We start from the raw sequence: 21,824 nt of genomic DNA, 5'->3' as shown, positions 1-21,824 counted from the left end.
TCTTATCAATTTGCTACCTTTCAATTAGCTTTCGGGTCATCTTATCTCTTATATTAGCAATCATATGGCATGTGACGTGCAATTAAGTCGGCATTAAAGTTGTACTGCTTCGTGTATTGTGGATTCTCGTATATTCAATGAAGACATAAAATGGCAACATCTAGTTATACGAAATTGAGATTCCATCGATATATCATATTGGCTCTGCATACAAAATATGTGTTGATTATATAATGTAACCAAACATTTCATTAACACTCTATCGTGATTAATTAAAACACACTAAATGCCCGATAAGTATTCATTTAAAATTAATCAATAATGCCAGACTGACTGGTGCCTTTTGTGAATGGCAGTTATAATTAGTTGAAGTGAGCATAATTCTGACGACCAGTCACTACGTCACGCATAGTCATAGTATAGTTGTTTCTCTGGTTAAATTATTATAAACAATGTGACTATTTGAAAAAGAAAATTGCCAACTGTTTGTTGTATTTGTCATCTTCATAAACATATTGACTATGGCGTAGTTATAAAATGATGGTGCAAATATATCTGCTATAATAATGATACATCATTTCGTCTGCAAATCAGTAACATAATACGTGTACATTGACAGCAACAAATGATTTGACTAACTAGCAACTAAGTAGTTAACAAAATCCGTTCAGGTTTTTATAGATTATGAATGTGGTAGAGAGTTATGCGCATGTTTCTAGCCTTTTCATTGCCACAATGCAAGCGGAGTGAAAAAGTAGAATTTTCAGTTGATAAGTCAGCTGCAATAGCTGTAATGCTACTTGAATTGATATAAGGTTATTACGAGGATACCATAAAGTATGCACGAAGTCACAGCAGTCGGTGCGCGGCGTATTGTATAATTTCCGGTATCCTCGTAATAACCTTATTACATCTTTCCCCCAATGATACATGGGAATACCAAAAAAACAAAAAGTTAGAACAGACTTAGCGAACTTCTTTGTGTGGAGTCCGGTTAAACCCTGGGGGCTGCCATGTTAGTTTTTATTATTGGAGGACGCTTACGCTCGTAATAACTCCATACTTGGATTTCACTTTTGCTATTACGATAGGATGAAAATACCCCGTAAAATACTGCAAAATTACAGCACGCTGTAACTTATGGCGATAAAGTGGTAGAAGTATATAAATGCTCTTTATATCATTATATGATTTACCGTATTCCTGAATCGAGAATTAAGTTCATCTAAAGGTTCATATATCTTTCTCTTACCTGTGAATCATTTTGTCGATTGTTCTGTGTTCTTAGACTTGTACATTTCCTTATACGACGTTTGTGCACATGTATTTTATGTATGTTATTTCAACTTGTGTTATGTAAAAAAAGCGTTATAAACGTAATAAGGTCATATCCAAAAACCTGGAAAATGTTACTGATCATACTGGCGACGAAATTAACTTTTCTAATAAATCCTACCCTCTAATGACGAAGCACTTGTATGACATAAACGTGTGACACGAAGGCCGTGCAAAATATGTTATCGTTTTGTTCTTTAGTCGTCCATTCATCGACATTATGTTTTATGATCTTTAATATTTTCTAGATGATGGACGACTACATAACAAAGAAATAAGTTTCGCGACATTCACATACCTCATTTTTACGCGATTTATAGACGATAGTGTATTTTTAAAAAGTAACATTTAAAGGCCATAATAATAGATATGCTAATACAATGTAGTTGTGAGCAGACAGTTCTATGTAGTGTAGAAACTGAGCTGTCAGGTACACTAATGAGATTCAATTGTTCGATACCATGTCATTTACTTGCATTCGTTTGTGGGTTGCCGTTTTTTTTCAGAGAGAGTACAGAGAGTTTTTTAATATATTTTTTTGAAAAAAAATACAGTTTATGGAATTTCAAAGATCGTACGTGACATCAGTTCTTGGCTGTATTTTACATTAACCATTCTCTATTTAGAGCGTATGGTGTAATGTAATAGCTATGTATTAGTTGTAGTTGTATTTGGTTTATAAACTTGTATTGTTGACATGTGATGTTTGATCTATGGTTATGTGAGTTATGTGCATGAACTTGTTTATTTGTGCTCCCATTAATGTATCCTAATTTTGAGTGATTTCTCCCGCGCAACTTTTACCGATCGCCAAAACATAATGATCAATTTGGCAGCACATAGCTGAGCACAAAAGTATAAGAGAAATCCCAATAAGTATACAACAGGCAGTGTTTTGGGAACACTGCAACTATAATTTGTTTGAACAAATTAAAAAAAAAACAACAAAGTCTAGTTTTACTTGCAACTTTGAGGGTATCTAGGCCGGGCCTGGTTGACGCCGGGATATCTCCGTAAATTGTCATTTGATGGGCGATCAACGTACAGTCCTGTCATTTAGTCTTAAATATGATGGTTTCTGTAAAAGAATGCACTATATGTCGCACACGCACAGGAGAGACAACATATACATTCCATTCCGGACAAGTCGTGTGGTACAAAAAAAAACTGATGTCATTTCCTTCCATGCGTCTGGTGACATTTACTCTTGAATAGTAAGTTATTGTGTCTGCTTGTAAACAATACAATTTATCTTTTCTTGGATATTTTACATGCGTCTATCTTCCAGTTAATTGATTATTTTATTTATATATATTTGTTTGCATTGCATTGTATTGCAGTTATTATTATTCGCTGTTAAATTAAAAGAACGCCAACAGATTAGAACAGAAACAAATATACGTTGAAATTGTTTTGGCAAGCTAGACACATTGTTTCTCACGTAATGCGCACAAGATTGGCCTGCCAGACTATTATTAAAACGTTTTATTTGTCAAAAACATGACTAGAAACATTGCACTACAGACATGGTACAATATAATATCAATCGTTTATTGTCATCACTTCTTTGTCAATTTAACACAGGACTTCATTTGAAGGAAGGTGTGTGCAAGACGCCAGTTGTTCGAACCCATAATTACATTGTTGGAAGTCTTAGTGTTTATGCGAAATTAAGAGACAGCTAAATTGTATGTACAAAATGTATGTGATATTACAGTACTTGGATTAGTGCCATATTAAAGTTCACCATAACAGAAAAACACTCTACTTAAAGTTTTTGATTTGACAAAATACATTAGAGGTAACGTACAACACTGCAACATCGATATCAGCACTTCATTGTCAATTTAAGAGGTGACTTCATTTGAAAGAATGTGTTAGCAAAAGTTGGTTGGACCACAAAATACGTTTCTGTGAATCCTCTGAAATGGAGCGAGTTTTTGAGTTAGCTAAACTTTTGGTATGTGACGGTACATTTATGAGATTGTGAAAAGAACCTACTTCATTTCTTTTTCCATGTTCAACTTTGCTGGAATAAACATGGAAGGATTATGCTCTCCTAATAATTACAGTCAAACGTACCTTCAAACGCATGATTTGAACTTGTAAACACAGCGTAACGCCTCGCCCCTGTAAGCACATGTGCTAATCTATGGACTGAAGTGAAATAAATACTGACAGGCCCTACAATAGTGGTATGTATGAATTAGCAGCAAATATTCATCTATCAAACTAGGAGTAAACGTGTGATGTAGTATATGTATATTCTTATCACACGTATTTCACGTATGTTGACGATACAATTGAGTCAAACAACAATATTGTGCTTACATATATAACAATTAATTGAGTCCGTAAACTATAACATAATTCAATATACTTTAAAAAAAATACATGTCAAGTGAATCTAACATTGTCGCACTTTTGTCTGAATTTGTTGTCGCCTTCCAGATTACAAATGGCGATGTCAGTCTGGTGGTTACACTTAAATATTGGGATCATTGAACAAAATCGTGGTTTGATTTTTTAAGTTTAGAGTGATAAAGTTTACAGAGCAAGATCAAATTACCTATCAGTGCCGAGTGTTTATCATTACCTAATAATATATCTTTTAATGTGAAATGGTGAATATCTATATAGTCAGTTGGGTCTTTAATCCATTAAACAAAAAGTGACCAGAAATCTCTAATGCAATCGCATTCATAAAAAAAAAAAATCTATTGTTTCCAGACTCGACTGGCAGAATGTGCACAGAGCCGTTTCTGTTTTCCTCATTTTAATGAAACTATAGTTTGTAGCTAAACAAACTATGAATGATTTTATATTGAAAGGCTTGCAATTTGGTTTCTTTGGTTATTTTGAATGGTCTAGCAAATATTACATGCCATTCATTATCTGGCTCCCCTAAAATTGATTCCCATTTATGCATGATTTTACTTGGCATTTGTTTAATTCCATTCACTAGACGGTTGAGGACGTTTTTGAAGGTTTTCCAGTGAAAATAAACTTGTCTAAATATGGATTTTTAACAAGTTCAAAATTTTTTCCTTCTTTTTCTATTTCATTTTCCATTTCTTTGGAATTGATAATAAAGTCGATTGGTATGTCATAAAATCACTTTTCAAGTTATATTGTTGTTGGAACTCTCCGTATGACATAAATGTTCCATCTGGCTTAACTAAATCATTAACGTAGTTTATTCCTTCGTTGTGCCACTTTGAAATAAATATAGTTTTGTTTCCTTTTTGAATTTCCCGGTTAAACCACAATGTTTGACCCAGACAGTCCTTTGCTGTCTTAATTTGTCTAGTACTATCTGTCACCCTGCTCCATATGTTCGTTATTTCCCACAGAAAGCAAAAAATATGTTAAACACTTGTTTCCATGGGCTGGAGCTTTGGGTTGAGAGAGACCTTTTTATCCAGGACATCTTCTGACTTTTAATTACGCTCGTTATGTGTGGGATTTTCACTCCTCCAGAGTATATATTATTTACCAGAATGTTTTTACTAACCCTATCCCTCTTACCATTCCATACAAAATTATATAAATTCTTTTAACAATGTTGTGCTTTGTTACTATTGAAATGTTAGAGAATTTTCTTCTATGGGTATAACAATCACATCGCATCGCTACCAACTAGACATAGTTAAGGCTTGTATTAACACATTCATAGGCTCAGGTGACAGGGTTATTGGCATGCAGCAATTGTAATTAATATCAGAACATTATATCTTTCTGTATGTCTATATTACAGATAATGAATATTTATTTAGTATATAATTGTCTGATCTAGATGAAATTTTGCATGTGTAATAATTTTATCTCTCTATGGGCCATGTTGCAAAAACAGCTCTGAACTAATTGTGGTTTCTGATTTGAACTGACTCAGGTGTGGAATTATTTGAAAAGACGCACACCAAAGGAGACTTTTGATGAAATGAAAGAAACTTAATATGGCGATGATGCCCCATTATACGACCTGGCATCGTGAATTCAAACATGGCCGGAAATCTGTGGAAACAGCTCCAGACCTGGTCGTCCCCTTTCTACCATTGATGAGGCATCTGTCCGTCAAGTTGAGGCAGCCATTTTGAAATATCGCATTACTGTTCGCCAAATAGCCCAAGAGGTCAAGATTAGTACAGGGTCTGTGGAAACTATCATTCATGACCATTTGCATATTCATAAGGCTAGATAGATTCCCAGGTTTCTCACACCTTTCCAGAAGCAAAAGTAGTGATGACAGATTTCGTGGCAAAGGGTACCACAATTACAGGAGACTATTACGCTTCACATTGATGAAATCAAGTGCAGCTATCAAAATCAAGCAGCGGTCCACAACTCGCATGTCGCCAGATCAGATGCAGAAACAGTTTTCAAAAATATAGGGGTGGTGGCTAATGTTCATGTTTGTTGTTCAAGCTTGTGATTACACTGATTCCTCCGATACTGGATTTTCATAGTAGCGATCATGCATGTAGGCCGTCAATACGCAAATATAATTTCAAACTCCTCGAGGGGAGTTGAGCCGTGTCATAAACGACAAAGTAGGCAAACGACATTATGATCGGTATTTTATCTTACAAAAGTGTAGATCAGTATTACTGCAAGCATGTAATTTTGTCAGAATTGCTGCAATCAATTTTAGTCAGTATATATTCAATTACGATGGCTGAATATATCACATCTGACCCTGGTATTTGACTGCTTACTTCAAAGTATAATAATATAATTTATTTGACACGGAATATACCACTGTTTTTATAATTTTCCATTACGTTGGTAAAATTTTTGAAATTTCATAACTTATATCATTCAAATAATATTATCGCCTACGTGTTTATGATTATTGGAAGTATGTCAATAATTTGTTATGAGGGGCGGTCGTTGCCAAACGAATATATTGCTTTATCAGAGTAATAGTTTTGAAGCAGTAATGATAACACACTGCGCGCAATTAATTCTACGTTCACACATCTGCGTGACAACACGAGGTAGCCCTAGGGAATTTAGTAGGTGCTACTTAAGAAGAGACAGTGCGCTAGAAAAAATGCATATGCTGAAGGGTTAATACGAGACGATGTGTATTCTGTATATAGTGTTGTCGACATTATCCCAATCTTTAGGTCCTTATTTTCCATATAGTGTGACCGGCAGAGAGAAAGAAAAACTCGGGTAAGAGATGGAGATACAAATAGAACAAAACGACCCCATCAATCTTTCAATGAATAGTTTAGCATGCTTATGTCATGTGACGTTCAATTAAATCTGCATTAACTGGATCCAATATTGTGGATTCTCGTGTATAATGATGACACAAACAATGGCTACATCTAAAAATATGGTATTGATATTTCATAAATATATATTATACGCTCCACACAAAATATGTGGTAATTATAGAATTTAACCAAACATTTCATTAAAAACTAACTATATGTATTCATTTAAAATTGATTAACAATGCCAGACTGACTGGCGTCCTTAGTGATTGACAGCTAGAATGTGATAAAGTGAGCGTAATTCTGACGCCTAGTTAAGTCATGTATAGTCATAGTATATAAGATCAACGTTTGTCTGGTTAATTTATTAAAAGCAGTGTGACTGACCTGAAATTGTCAACTGTCGCCAAATTCATAATCATATTGAATATTATGTTAATATGATGATGAAAATGTAGCTGTTATTATAATGATTTAGAATTTCAACAACAATGACTAACTAGTAACTAAACAACTAACTAGTTTGCACACATGTATGTTATTTCAACTTGTGTCATGCAAAAACTAAAGCGTTATAAACGTAACAAGATCATATCCAAATACCTAGAAAATGTTACTGATCATACTGGCAACGAAATTAACTTTTCTAATAAATTCTGCCCTCTAATGACGAAGCACTCGTATGACGTAAATATGTGACTAGAAGGCCGTGCAAAATACGTTATCGTTTTGTTCTTTAGTCGTCCATCCATGGACATTATGTTGTATGATATTTTACTATTTTCTAGATGATGGACGACTACATAACCTGAAAAGTGATAAATTTCGCGACATTCGCATACGTCATTTTGACGTCACAGAAGCGTTCTATCATAAGAGTTGTGTATTTAACATTTAAGGTAGAGATTCAGTTTACCTGACAGGTATTTTAATTAGTAAACTAGAAAACCAAGATGACCTCCCTTGTCTACAAATCTATGTATCTTCGGAAAGCATATTGCATGAATTCTAAAATGTTGTTAGTATTATTTGTATGGAATATGCACAATTTTTTTTTTGTCATAAATAGCTTTGAAACAATGCTATTGTTTTCTATAAACATTTACGGGTACATATGTTTACTATGAAGAAAGTGCCGTCTTGACAACTGTCTACCAGTTGTCAGTTTCACTACTTTAAGTTAATGCATAAATTACCACCCAGGCTAGTTGTCTTTACGATTGTTGTAACACTGTTCAACCAAAAACAATGCCCCGACGGCGTTTTGAAGATAAACACATTGTCAATCATTTGTGAAAATTTCAAAACAAAAGGTCAAAGCGTCTAGGATCTATTTATTTTTTAAATTCTGAGATGTGCACTAAAAAGAAGCTGAGATAATTTCTAATTTGCATAACAATTCACTCAGTAAGAAGTTTGCTAATGTTCATATTTAAAATGACTGTAACAGTTCCAAATTTAAATTTATTATCGTTTTGTAAAAAGTTAAATATAGTGCATAAAAAGGAGATCACGTCATTTTTTTCACCATGTTTCTTTTTTACTATTTATGTACAGCTTTGCTATGCATTCAAAAGAGATAATGTTCGCACCTGTTATCTATATTTTAAAATCGTCTTTTGAGTATGTTCCACTAATCACAACTCTACAAAATTATAACAGTCTATAGCCAAGACTGTTTGAATAATAAAAAGCCAACAAAAAAAAAGTTCACTCCCAAGTGCCCACGAACCTCTATGCTATTACGATGTACTTTTCAGCGGAGAGTTCTATGTAGTGTAGAAACGGAGCTGTCAGGCACACTAATGAGATTTTGCCGGGGTTTCTGATTCTATTTGGATTCTCTCTCGATTGTTCGATAATGTGACATACTTGCATGCTTTGTGTGTGTCGCCGTTTGCTTCAATTCACGGAGAGTTTTTAAATATATTTTTGAAAAAATACAGTTCATGGAATGTCAAAGACCGTACGGGGCATCAGTTCTTGGCTGTATTTTTCATCAATTATTCTCTGTTTAGAGCATGTGGTGTAATACATTAGCGATTATATAGTAGTTGTATTTGTATTGTTGACATGTGATGTTTGATTGTTCGATCCAAGGTTATGTGAATTATGTTGGATTATAAACTTGTTTATTTGTGCTCCCAATTATGTATCCTAATTGTGGGTGATTTCTCCCGAGTAATTTTCTTTGTGAACCTCAATTTAGTTGATTTGTCTTAAATATGCACATTACATGTTACTGATCGCCAAGACATTATGGTCATTTTGACAGCACATAGCTAGGTACCAAATTATTATGCGGAATTCTAAAACGTTTTTGTGAACACTGCTAATATATTTGCTTTTTGAACAAACGACCAAAACACAGTCTAGCTTAAATCACTAAAGCGCTGTAACTTGTTATTTTATAGAGATATTGCCGCACAGCCCTGTCATGTGGTCTCAAACATGATTCTGGTTTCTATGGCAAACAGGCACTATATGTCAGCACTTGCACTTGCGATTGGCACATTAAAAAATAAAGGCAACAGTTACATTCAATATCCAGACATGTCGACTGGTACATAAACAATTTGAAAATGTGTAGTTTAACTCATGTCAAGTCATTCACTTTATTCAATGTGGCTATTGACATTTATTGTTGAATATTAAGTTATTGTGCTTGCATGTAAATAAAGAAATAAGTGATGAAATGATGGTGTTACTTCTTTTTTATGACAATCACTGCATATCCTTCGTATACAATTTCCTATTTTTTTAAATCAATGTATTTTACATCCTCTATCTTACTTGGCTATTGTTTTTATATTCAGTCCACATTTATTATTCACATGTCACATAAACGTTAACAGATTAATACAGAAAAAAAATATAGATTGGAAATGTGTTGGCAGACCAGCCGCATTAGTTTTCATTGTAAGGGGAACGAAAGCTTATGGCAAACTCAAGGTCAACCGAAAACAGTCACTACTACTAAAACGTTTTCAATTGTCAACGAACATGACTAGAAACATTGTTACAGTACTACACGGTACAAAATAATATCCAACGTTTATTGTCAGCACTTCGTTATCAAAATACGTTATTAGAAGTCCTTCATAGCTTCAGTGTTTTTTTGCGAGTTTTAGAGACAGCTAAAGTGTATGTATATGATATTACAGTACCTGCATAATCACTGTATTGCAAACAAGTATAGCGACTCGTTATTCAAGATTTAATCCGGCGTACTGAACAGCTATTGATACTCGATACTCGAAACAGGGAATTCGAAGAAAAGGGAGAAATCAATAAAAATCTTACAAACATGAGATTAGAAAGAGAGACTAAAACGCCATTTCAATCCCCTGCAACTCCTAGTTGCCATAGTTATGAGTGAACATTGCCTTACGGAGTCACAAATAGAAAGAAATACAATAAACGTGTTATTTTTCTTTAATAACAATATGGCCCAAGGCGGTGTTAATTTCAATCGTCCCTTGGATGTCTTCCGCTTTGCAGCAATAGAGGGTATTTCTAAAAATGTTTCCAAAAATGTCATTCATATCGTATGTCCCACACAACACCATTGCAGCTAACACAATTAGCCACATTAATTATGCAGTTCTTCTTTTACAATGTAGATGAAGCGTCATAAGCAATGTTGAGCTTTGTTATCGTGGATGCGTTGATGTCTTCTTGTCTAACATGTGGATATAATCTCATCGCATCGCCGCCACAAACTGAATGCACGGGTTTACAGCATCGTGTGTCATGTACATATCGTTATTGCATGTAGCATTTGTTATTAATATTTTTTTTCTTCACGTATACTTATATCACAGATATATATATATATATATATATATATATATATATATATATATATATATATATATATATATATATATATATATATATATATAGCCATATTTTACGGCGAGATTCTTTAATTTCATAGTTTGTTTAGCGCAGAAATATAAACTAATACGTTCGCAAAATGTTATTCATGTCAGTGGTTGCCTAATGCAAGCTGCAAATGTTGTGTATTATAGATTGGCGACATAAAATATCACTCATATGACAAATAACATCGATATCTAAAATAAAGAATTCTGGTTATCAGAATTACCTTAACAGGTGTTATTGCATATAGCCGCCGTGATTTGAGTTTGGATACAACTGCTTGGTATATGTCCGATTGTATGAATTTTAAAAAATGTCATTCAATCTTTCTACATTTGTCTAAATTACAGGAGTGGTGGCTAATGTGCATGTGAAGTATTGCATCATGTAATGTTGTTCATACACAGAAAGAAGTGCCATTATGACGTTACAATTCTTGAAAATTACGAAAAATAATTTTATGCATCAAATATATGTAATAAATGAGCCGTGTTATTGTAATATTTAAATCTCTTTTTGGGTCTGGTATCGGTTCTTTGTGTTGTGTTTTTGGGTTTGTATATTTCCCTGGCTGACTATTGTGTACAAATTTACGGTTGGGTAAGTAATTTTCTTTAATTTTTGAATGACAAATGAAGCGCGTAATTTATTTCACATAACGCAAAAATATATCAAACCAAGACAACCACAGCTATTATTGTGAAACAAAAAACATTCAATCTGTATCAATATTACTATTGCATGATAAACTATTCGATTTTAGTATTCAAGCATTACGATGTCATTTTAAGGTGCATGAAATCCTAGTTTGACGTCATATTATAGGCCCGCTTGCCGAATAGCTCGCCTGATCGATTAGAGGTAGAGCGCATACGAAGAGATACATATGCTGATAGGTCAATACTAGATCATGAATTATCTTTATCTAGTGTTGACGAAAAGATACAAATAGACCAAATCAAATTCATCACTTTTCTACTCGTCCAACAATATTTTCAGTTCCTCTGATCTGGTATATCAGCGGTGTCATTTACACAGCAAATAAGTCGACATTAAAGTTGTTTTTGTTCGTGTCAGTCAGGATTTCGTCCAATATCAATGGGGATGATTAGATGACAACATCTTATAATACCTAATTGCGATTGCGTGAATATATCCCATTTACTCCCCATACATAATATGCCGTAATTATGGAATTTAACGAAACAAGTTTCTCTATTGATTAATTAAAACATGCCAAATATGGCCTATGTAGTTATTGAAGAAAACTATTCAAATATGTCGAAATGATTGTTAGATTGAGATACATAAGCATTATTATTGTACTCGTTCCTTCTTATTCAACTTCAGTATGTTTTCTGCACGTCTGTTTTGAGAGAAAAAACTAAAACTAAAACATATTTACGAGAGAAACACTCACATACTTCACTTGGGAAAAAAATATATTTTCACACAATTCACATGCAGAGCTAACTAAAAATATACAACATGTAGGTGTTCAAATGCCATCTTTACTGTGAAATACAGGTGTAAATATAAGCGCCCACGAACCTAGGTCTCATCCCTAAATTATTCATAAAATGTTTTGCAATTTCTAAAAACTAAAGTGTCGGTGTCTAATGTTCATGTGAATATACAATTAAAAGGGATTAAGTATTGTACGTGTCGTGTTCGTTGTTGGTGTGTGTGATTACATTGATCCCTCCTGCACTAGTCAATGGAGCGACCTAGCATATAGGCTGCCAATGCGTAAATATATCACAAATTCATCAAATTCCTTGAGGGGCGTTGAGCTATGCCATAAACGACACAGACATGTTCCGGTAACATGTAGGTATCGGTGCATGTGTGTGGATTTGCATCACTGAAAGCAGTGTGGTGTCACTTTCGCTGAAAATTCTCACTAGGAAAAACACATCTAAAAATACGCTACTTCTACTAAATCCATTGCCATGCAAAAATAATGCCATTAAATTGCTATATCGAACGGTTGTTGCCACCCGAAAGAATTACTTTTTTGGAGTAACAGTCTTGAAGCTGTAATTCATTATGATAACAAACTGTGTAAAATGTATACGACATGCACACACCTGTATGATATTACGGCTATCCGGGGTTTCCCTTGGCAATCTATAATGTGCCCCAGCGTACAAGTAGAGATGCTTATGCTTCCAGATTAATCTATATTCAGAGTTATGGGGGAACCAGAAATGTAATTGCATGTTTAACATTATGGGAGTGTTTGCAAATCTTTTGCAATCTGGGCAGTCGCTGGGTTGGCGTGTTGGTATGTCTTGTGTATATACCTGGTAGCGTCGCTTATTTGTAGGCTTCGAATACACACTGACAAACCTCACTGACGATGCTGAACGTAAACACGTAAATTGCAATTGCAATTGTGGTTATTTGAAGACTGTGCACGCTTTCTGACATACTAAACTGGTCACCAAATTTAACAAGTATCTCCGCTTTTCACACTGATCACCGGCGTGAGCGTTGGCAAGCCTAAATAAGTTTCGATTGTATACAGAGCCACCAGTGGTTATACCCGGATCCACGCGTCGGGTTTCGAAAATATTCTAAATATTTAGGTCCTTAATATGTATACAGTGCGAGCGGCAGTAAGTAGTAGTATTTTATTATTTTATTAGTTCTTGTAATCTGCTATATTTACAGGCCCAGGTTGTGTGGCGTGCACTCAAGTCGGCATTAAAGTTGCACTGGTTTGTGTCAGTTATGATGGATTCTTGAAATTTCAATGTTAAATAAAACTACAGTGAAGACGGTAAGATATTTCATTAAAATATTTTACTCTCTCCACACATAATGTATGTGGTGATTATACGATTTAACCAAACTTTTCCCTGCAACTCTCTCTACTGAATACGCTAATATTAGCTATGTACCATGTATTTATTAAAAAAATGAACACTGCCAGACTGTCTGGCGCCTTTGGTGACAGACAGTTAGATTGAGATAAATTCACCAAAATCCCCCGACCCATTAAGTCATATGAATAGTCCTAGTATATATAGAACAGTTGTTATTCCCGGTTAGATTTATTTCTTACTAATTCTACCTTTCAATATGTCTCAGGTTGGGCTTTAATTTACCAAGTGTGTTGTGTGTTTAAAGATGGATTTCTACAATATTTTATGAATTAAATTATGTTGCCAAAACACAGGTTCCCTAATGGTGAATTGTGTTTTCAAAGTTCCTGTTCCCAATAGTAGGTTGAAATAATTCTGTTTTCCTAAAATTCATCATTAAGATTTGTACATGTATAGAAAAACCACTATGAAACAAATCTTAATTTTGAGCACTGCCTTAGCATATATAAGTGGACACTATATAAAACACAATCATCTATTAATCTGGTACTTCATTATGTACCATGTTTCTGTCCAGAGTAATATATCTAATGTCATTAATTTGTTATAGGAATCTATTTTGAAAAGCAAATGGATTGAGTAATGGCTTAGAAGCTGCAGTGGTAACATATAGTGTGGGGCTAATACGACGTGTGCACAGCGTCATGACATGCAGCTTTTTTTTGTTTCTCTTGGACAATTATAAGGCGCCACTCCGGGAGAGGCATCTCGAGAAAAGAGGTGCATAATAATGCTTGAGGGTCAGTGCCAGGCGATAGTTAATCTTTATCGTGTGTTGCCGAAATTATTCCAAATCTTTATAGTTCTCATTTCCAATATAGCTCGGTATAGTTAGAGATAATGATGAAAAATATCACAAAACAAAGTCAACAATTTTTACCAATTAGTAATCCTATATTTTCGGGGCTTTTAATTTATGTGCGTACAATTACGTGGCATTTGCGGCTGTAATTGTTCGTTAATGTTATTATGGATTATGTTAATATTAAAGCAAAACGAATGAACAGAATTTATATTTCATAAATATATATATTATGTTTCCACGCACAAAAAATGCCGTGATTATTTCATGTAACCAAACAATTTATTACAACTTTCTCTACTGATCAATAAAAAAAATAGATGCTAGATATGCCCCATGTAGATATTAAAAAATCATTCACTTATGTCAGGCAGACTGGCGCCTTGGATTACTGATAGTGAGCATGATCATAACAATCTCTTTAGTCATAACAGAATAGTCATACATTTGGTTTGTCGTTTTCTTCGGTAAATTATTAAAATCGCCAGCATTGTTGCTACTTAAAATACAATTTGTCAATTATACGTCCATGTTTGACCCCATATTGTGTAGTTATAAAATGATAAAGAATATTGTAACTTTATTAATAAATCATAATAATTGTGTATAAATGTAGTGACATGTTATATAAAGACTTCACTAGATATGTTGTTGTATTGGAGAAGTCGTCGGATTGTTCATTGCAGTGTAGATGTTCAAATCGAGCTGTCAGGTACACTAATGCGATTATGCCCGAAGGCTTTTCTTCGATTCTGAATGCTATATTAGACATGTCTCTCCCAATTGTTCAATAGCATATACTATTGAATGCATGTACGTATGTATGTCTGTCGCAATTTTTGTCCAATTCAGTTAAAAAACCAGTTTCAACACATTTAAAAATAAAATATATTACTTACAATCAGTAAGTATAAGTGATGGCTATGAACGACGAATAAACTATTATAAAATCCGCATATCGGTGTTATGGATTTCTATTTGAACTGGACGTTCTCGCTCTTCTCGAAAAATGTTGCATCACTTCTCGGCTGTATACCTAAGAATCCATTTACCTATAATTCATTAATTTAATGTAATGCCTTGGCCATACTTTTTAATTGCAGTTGCCGTTATGTCCATAAACTTGTATTTTAAACCATTTGATCCACAGTTGAAAAAGTTATTTTCGCTTTAGAGCTAAATAATGTGTGACCCTACATTTTGTAAATTTAAATATATCCCGATTTTGGTAATGTCGGTTAGTTTATCACGAATTCCGTAGAACGTTTTCTTCCCATCCATTTATCGTACATACGAGAAGTAAGGCAGTATTGCTGAGTTTCTGGTGTAAATATGCTTGTTGTATGTTGGACACATTGGTCACTTTGGCAGCACGTGGCTGGGAAGACATCTATTACGAGAAATCATAGCAGCTATGCACCGGTCAGTAAACATGTCAGCGTGAAGTATTATTGGTCAGTGAAATTTTGAATAAGTAATTGCCAATGGATATGCGTTTATTGGTTGTATTTTAGTTATATAGTTACTTGCTCGTTGTAATCGATTTCAACTGGTAAATAGATTGTTTTCGAGCCAGTGACGTCCATTCTTACGTTTTCTTGTATTTCGTAACAAGTTCAATCATTTATACACCGAGTAATCCTTTTACGCAATTACTGCGGTGGCTAATGTTTGGAAGAAGCTCATTATCTCGCTCGCAATTACATAGACAGAAGACAGCAATTATCCATCTTGAATGACCCTATCTATCTTAATAGCTGGGGTGTCATTAACACGGTAAAAAACTTCGCATTACCTAATACTATAAAACGTTCACCAATACCAAAGGCATCTTGTCTACTAAATGTGTTTTCCTGAATAAGTGCTTAAACTATAAAGGTGTTGATGTAAGTTTATCAACATCAATCCTGCTCTTAAAACGTGGTGCGATCATGGATATATCCAGATTAATCTGGATGTAAAATGACACTACACAGGTACAAAATAGCATTTTTGTGTAGAGCTCTTGAACATTTCTACAGTAAAGTAACCGGAAGCCAGGAATTTGTACTTGTAAGAGGAAGTTGCTTGGTAGGCGCAGGTCACCACATAAAGTGAAAATCTTCAAAATACATGGCAAATCATCTTCATCCACGGTATCAGTAGTGAAAGAAAGTTTACGCCGTGTGGTTAGCTCAGGATGGGGAATGTTTAAGATGTTCATGTTTAGGCAGAGAGCAATAGATATCTACATACCAGAGTGATACAACAAAGAATATGCTGGTAACAAACTTCCATTGTATTTTAATTTTTTTTTGAAAGAACAAATTTGTGATATGTACTATGCAAAGTCTACTATTTTACGTTTTAGCTATATTAACTAGTTGTTGTCAAATAAAATTAGTAGAAAGTAAATAACAAAGCACGGCTCAAGATTGTTGTCGCATTAATCTACAGTGTAGATTTAGTTAGATACACACTTTTACTGATAGTTGCAATACCAGTTATTCATCGAATAATGTTGGTAAGTGGAATAACATACATACGACATACGGAGTTGTGACTACAATATATTATGCTACCGTTACTACGTGACTATCTATGGGCTTCAATTGACAATGAACAATTGGTTACGCGACTTGTGAAAATTATGATTACGTAATTGTTTATCGCTTTATTTCGAGTGTGATTTGCTGATATTAGAATGCAATACGATAAGTTGGTAACCGTATAGTTTCTTCATTACATATGTTATTTAACAATATGTGTTTCGGAGATAATTGCATTGTTTTTTTATTATATAAATGTATAAATAAATGCGTCATACAGACGTAGGAGAAATTAACACAAACTCAGAATGAATTTCTTTATTAGAAAATGTCTTAATTGATAAATGTAACAAACGCACCATGAAATGTAACAAAGTATATTCTGAAAATTCAATAAATGAGGGGAAGGGCTTGATCCACTTACCACGCGTGTAGATAATAATAACAGGTGGGTTACAATTGTTTGTATAGAGAAGCATTTATCATTCGCAAAATGAACGAAACGTAGAGATAAAATTTACCCTGAAAGTGAAAAAAAAAACGTCTTTTGATAATTTCAATCAATACACAGTATGAATTTTGTCAAAATATTCGATAATACACAACTACACCCGAACATGCTTATCACAGTTTTACATCTCATATTGTCGAACTTGTTTTTGTTGTACTGTAACAGGAGACCTCAAAGTAGGCACGAAGACAGTACAGCGGAAGTAGCGACGACCGACGTATTGTCTGCGTGCATACTTTGAGGTATCGTCTTAATAACCTTATTATTATACATCTTTTACTTCCAAGGATACATCATGGGAATGCCGAAATCCAAAAAGTTTAGAGCAGAATCAACGAACTTCAGTGTGTGGAGTCCGGTCAAACCCTGTTGGCAGCCATGTTTGTTGTTAATATTAGAGGACGCTTAATCATTCCATAATTGGCATTCGCTTTTCTTAATATGGTAGAATGAAAATACCCCGTAAAATACCGTAAAATTACGGCACCCTGTAACTTATAGCGTTACGGTGACAGATGTATAATAATACAGGTTATCCGGACTATTATTCAGTTGTTCAAACAAATGTTGTATAGCAAATATTTAACAAATAGAACAAGCGTGTTCTCGTGAAAGATCAAATTTGTACCGAAAACACAACATACTAGGCGCGCGAAATAATATATTTAAAATCGTTGTTTCGACACTTCGTCGTCGTTTTATTTTTATCTGTAATCCCACAATATTTTCTTTCATGTTGACGTCAATATTACCGTCAGTGGCCTACGGCTCGGATTGGTATACAACTGTGGTTAAAATCACTGGTGTCTGCTGACGTCATTATTAAGCGAAAACATCTTAGGATTATATAGAATGATTATCGTATGAATTCATCGAACTTTTCAAACCTTTCACTGCTTTTAGCTACTCAGGACTGTATTCGAGAGAAGGTTTCCAGGATGATTTTTCACGACGATGATCTTCAACGCAAGGAACTCGCAACTATAAAATACATTTTCTACTTCCTGTTTGTAATTGATCATAATTTGATTTCTTCATACATTTGTTCAATCGTATATTCGAATAATGTCTCAATGATCATTGGAAGATATCTCAAAAAATATATTGTTTAAATTATTATATTAATTGCATTAAATTTCATTATTGCAAAAAAAGATTTATATACTAGAAAAAGTGAGGGATGCCAGTAAGTGACGCGGCGAATTGGTCGATTGTGCAGATATATTCAGTGTTTAGCTCATTCATGTAAATTACCCTTTTATGGGATAAAAATAAACACATAATTAAGGTACAATCATATCAAGGTACAAGGTTATTACACCGTTGTTTCCAAGTCAACTTCTTCAAGGTCGTCCTCGGCGTTTAGTGATGCAACGCATTGTCCCGAATACTGTCTAACTAAGCAACGTTTCCTTTTTTCTTCTGAGTGTTCTTCTTCTTCAAGGAAGCTCGAGTTGTATTTTTGGAGAAAGGTGGAAGTTTTTAGTAGCTGTACCGGGTTGGAAGCTATTCTGTTTTGACGCCTTGACGACGATATGTTGTTCGGAACTATGTCATGTTGATCTGAAAGCTTCAGTGGCACTAATTCTTCCTGATCCACTGCCATGTCGCCGTAAGTTTTACGATGCCACGGCCCACACGAACGCAGATGGTCGCCGTTTTCCAGAGGTGGTGTATCCGTATATTCACGGCCTGGTTTGTCTTCGCTTGGGTCATTTGAGTACATCTCTGAAGTCGATGACATTCTACGAAAATCAGTTAATTTTTTCTAGTTAATTCATTTTCTGATCGCTGTAAAGACTTTTAATATTGTAACAGATGCGAATGTTCGCACGCAATCATGTTATGATATTATTTATTCGAGATGTACACATATTATTAATAAAAAACCTACGCATTAATACAAGTGCAATTACAGATGAATAGCTGTACAATATACTAATAAACTCATAGTTGCTGTCGACATAGGAAGTAAAGTAAGCAAATAACACCGAATAAACGGCAAGGTAAAGACTATGTCTAATATAGTAAATACGTACTGCGTGCGTGACTCGAACCGGCGCTCGCGTACGGCACCTAATCGCCTAGCTTCACGCCACTACACGTCTTCCCCTCGGCCACCGGGCATCCCCAAAAAAGATGCTTAATAACCGAGCTTATTACGTGCAGAGAACGTGAAACCCGTCCACGCGATACGCGCGTTTTTAAACTATGAGTTTAAAAATTATTTCTCAGTACTTATTCACTGTTAAAATGCTGTACCATTACTTTCACCATCCTACTACAGCCAGATCTGAAGGCCTTTGCCGCATTCTGGCCATGCTGTGTGGCGCGTATCGCGTGGACGGGTTTCACGTTCTCTGCACGTAATAAGCTCGGTTATTAAGCATCTTTTTTGGGGATGCCCGGTGGCCGAGGGGAAGACGTGTAGTGGCGTGAAGCTAGGCGATTAGGTGCCGTACGCGAGCGCCGGTTCGAGTCACGCACGCAGTACGTATTTACTATATTAGACATAGTCTTTACCTTGCCGTTTATTCGGTGTTATTTGCTTACTTTACTTCCTATGTCGACAGCAACTATGAGTTTAAAAATTATTTCTCAGTACTTATTCACTGTTAAAATGCTGTACCATTACTTTCACCATCCTACTACAGCCAGATCTGAAGGCCTTTGCCGCATTCTGGCCATGCTGTGTGGCGCGTATCGCGTGGACGGGTTTCACGTTCTCTGCACGTAATAAGCTCGGTTATTAAGCATCTTTTTTGGGGATGCCCGGTGGCCGAGGGGAAGACGTGTAGTGGCGTGAAGCTAGGCGATTAGGTGCCGTACGCGAGCGCCGGTTCGAGTCACGCACGCAGTACGTATTTACTATATTAGACATAGTCTTTACCTTGCCGTTTATTCGGTGTTATTTGCTTACTTTACTTCCTATGTCGACAGCAACTATGAGTTTAAAAATTATTTCTCAGTACTTATTCACTGTTAAAATGCTGTACCATTACTTTCACCATCCTACTACAGCCAGATCTGAAGGCCTTTGCCGCATTCTGGCCATGCTGTGTGGCGCGTATCGCGTGGACGGGTTTCACGTTCTCTGCACGTAATAAGCTCGGTTATTAAGCATCTTTTTTGGGGATGCCCGGTGGCCGAGGGGAAGACGTGTAGTGGCGTGAAGCTAGGCGATTAGGTGCCGTACGCGAGCGCCGGTTCGAGTCACGCACGCAGTACGTATTTACTATATTAGACATAGTCTTTACCTTGCCGTTTATTCGGTGTTATTTGCTTACTTTACTTCCTATGTCGACAGCAACTATGAGTTTAAAAATTATTTCTCAGTACTTATTCACTGTTAAAATGCTGTACCATTACTTTCACCATCCTACTACAGCCAGATCTGAAGGCCTTTGCCGCATTCTGGCCATGCTGTGTGGCGCGTATCGCGTGGACGGGTTTCACGTTCTCTGCACGTAATAAGCTCGGTTATTAAGCATCTTTTTTGGGGATGCCCGGTGGCCGAGGGGAAGACGTGTAGTGGCGTGAAGCTAGGCGATTAGGTGCCGTACGCGAGCGCCGGTTCGAGTCACGCACGCAGTACGTATTTACTATATTAGACATAGTCTTTACCTTGCCGTTTATTCGGTGTTATTTGCTTACTTTACTTCCTATGTCGACAGCAACTATGAGTTTAAAAATTATTTCTCAGTACTTATTCACTGTTAAAATGCTGTACCATTACTTTCACCATCCTACTACAGCCAGATCTGAAGGCCTTTGCCGCATTCTGGCCATGCTGTGTGGCGCGTATCGCGTGGACGGGTTTCACGTTCTCTGCACGTAATAAGCTCGGTTATTAAGCATCTTTTTTGGGGATGCCCGGTGGCCGAGGGGAAGACGTGTAGTGGCGTGAAGCTAGGCGATTAGGTGCCGTACGCGAGCGCCGGTTCGAGTCACGCACGCAGTACGTATTTACTATATTAGACATAGTCTTTACCTTGCCGTTTATTCGGTGTTATTTGCTTACTTTACTTCCTATGTCGACAGCAACTATGAGTTTAAAAATTATTTCTCAGTACTTATTCACTGTTAAAATGCTGTACCATTACTTTCACCATCCTACTACAGCCAGATCTGAAGGCCTTTGCCGCATTCTGGCCATGCTGTGTGGCGCGTATCGCGTGGACGGGTTTCACGTTCTCTGCACGTAATAAGCTCGGTTATTAAGCATCTTTTTTGGGGATGCCCGGTGGCCGAGGGGAAGACGTGTAGTGGCGTGAAGCTAGGCGATTAGGTGCCGTACGCGAGCGCCGGTTCGAGTCACGCACGCAGTACGTATTTACTATATTAGACATAGTCTTTACCTTGCCGTTTATTCGGTGTTATTTGCGTACAATATACTAGATGTGTACTAACATGCACGTGGGTATAAGATACAACTCCGATTACTGTAAAATACCTTTTTGCTAAAGCTTTTTCAAGTTCCGCTATTCGACTTCTTGTTCGGCGCAACTCTGTTGTCTGTCGTAAACAGCCGATATTGTGACACACTGGTTCTTTGGCGACTCGATGTGGAGTCGAGAGGTTTTGTGCAACGACCTAACGAAAGAACAAGTAAGGATGTTACTAGTGATTAGGATTAACGTTAATAGA

The 21,824-nt window shown here is 35.8% G+C and overlaps 1 protein-coding gene across 1 annotated transcript in view; it reads right to left on the bottom strand.

Annotated features, from left to right (window-relative positions):
* Positions 1-16,969: 16,969 nt before the first annotated feature.
* The window catches only part of LOC100329029 (ionotropic glutamate receptor NMDA2), a 33,265-nt gene continuing 28,410 nt past the window's right edge, over positions 16,970-21,824 (bottom strand). Inside the window, exons 10-11 of the mRNA XM_002733217.3 lie at positions 21,631-21,770; positions 16,970-18,922 (exon numbers count right to left, since the gene is read on the bottom strand). Of these exons, the coding sequence (XP_002733263.3) occupies positions 18,493-18,922; positions 21,631-21,770 (570 nt within the window). The 3' untranslated portion in view covers positions 16,970-18,492. The remainder of the gene's footprint in view (positions 18,923-21,630; positions 21,771-21,824) is intronic.

Source organism: Saccoglossus kowalevskii, chromosome 8 (assembly GCF_978046115.1).
Source record: "Saccoglossus kowalevskii chromosome 8, keSacKowa6.1, whole genome shotgun sequence".
Lineage (NCBI taxonomy): Eukaryota > Metazoa > Hemichordata > Enteropneusta > Harrimaniidae > Saccoglossus > Saccoglossus kowalevskii.
The sequence above is the reverse complement of the archived record's forward strand: the minus strand, read 5'-3'. Positions and strand labels throughout refer to the sequence as shown.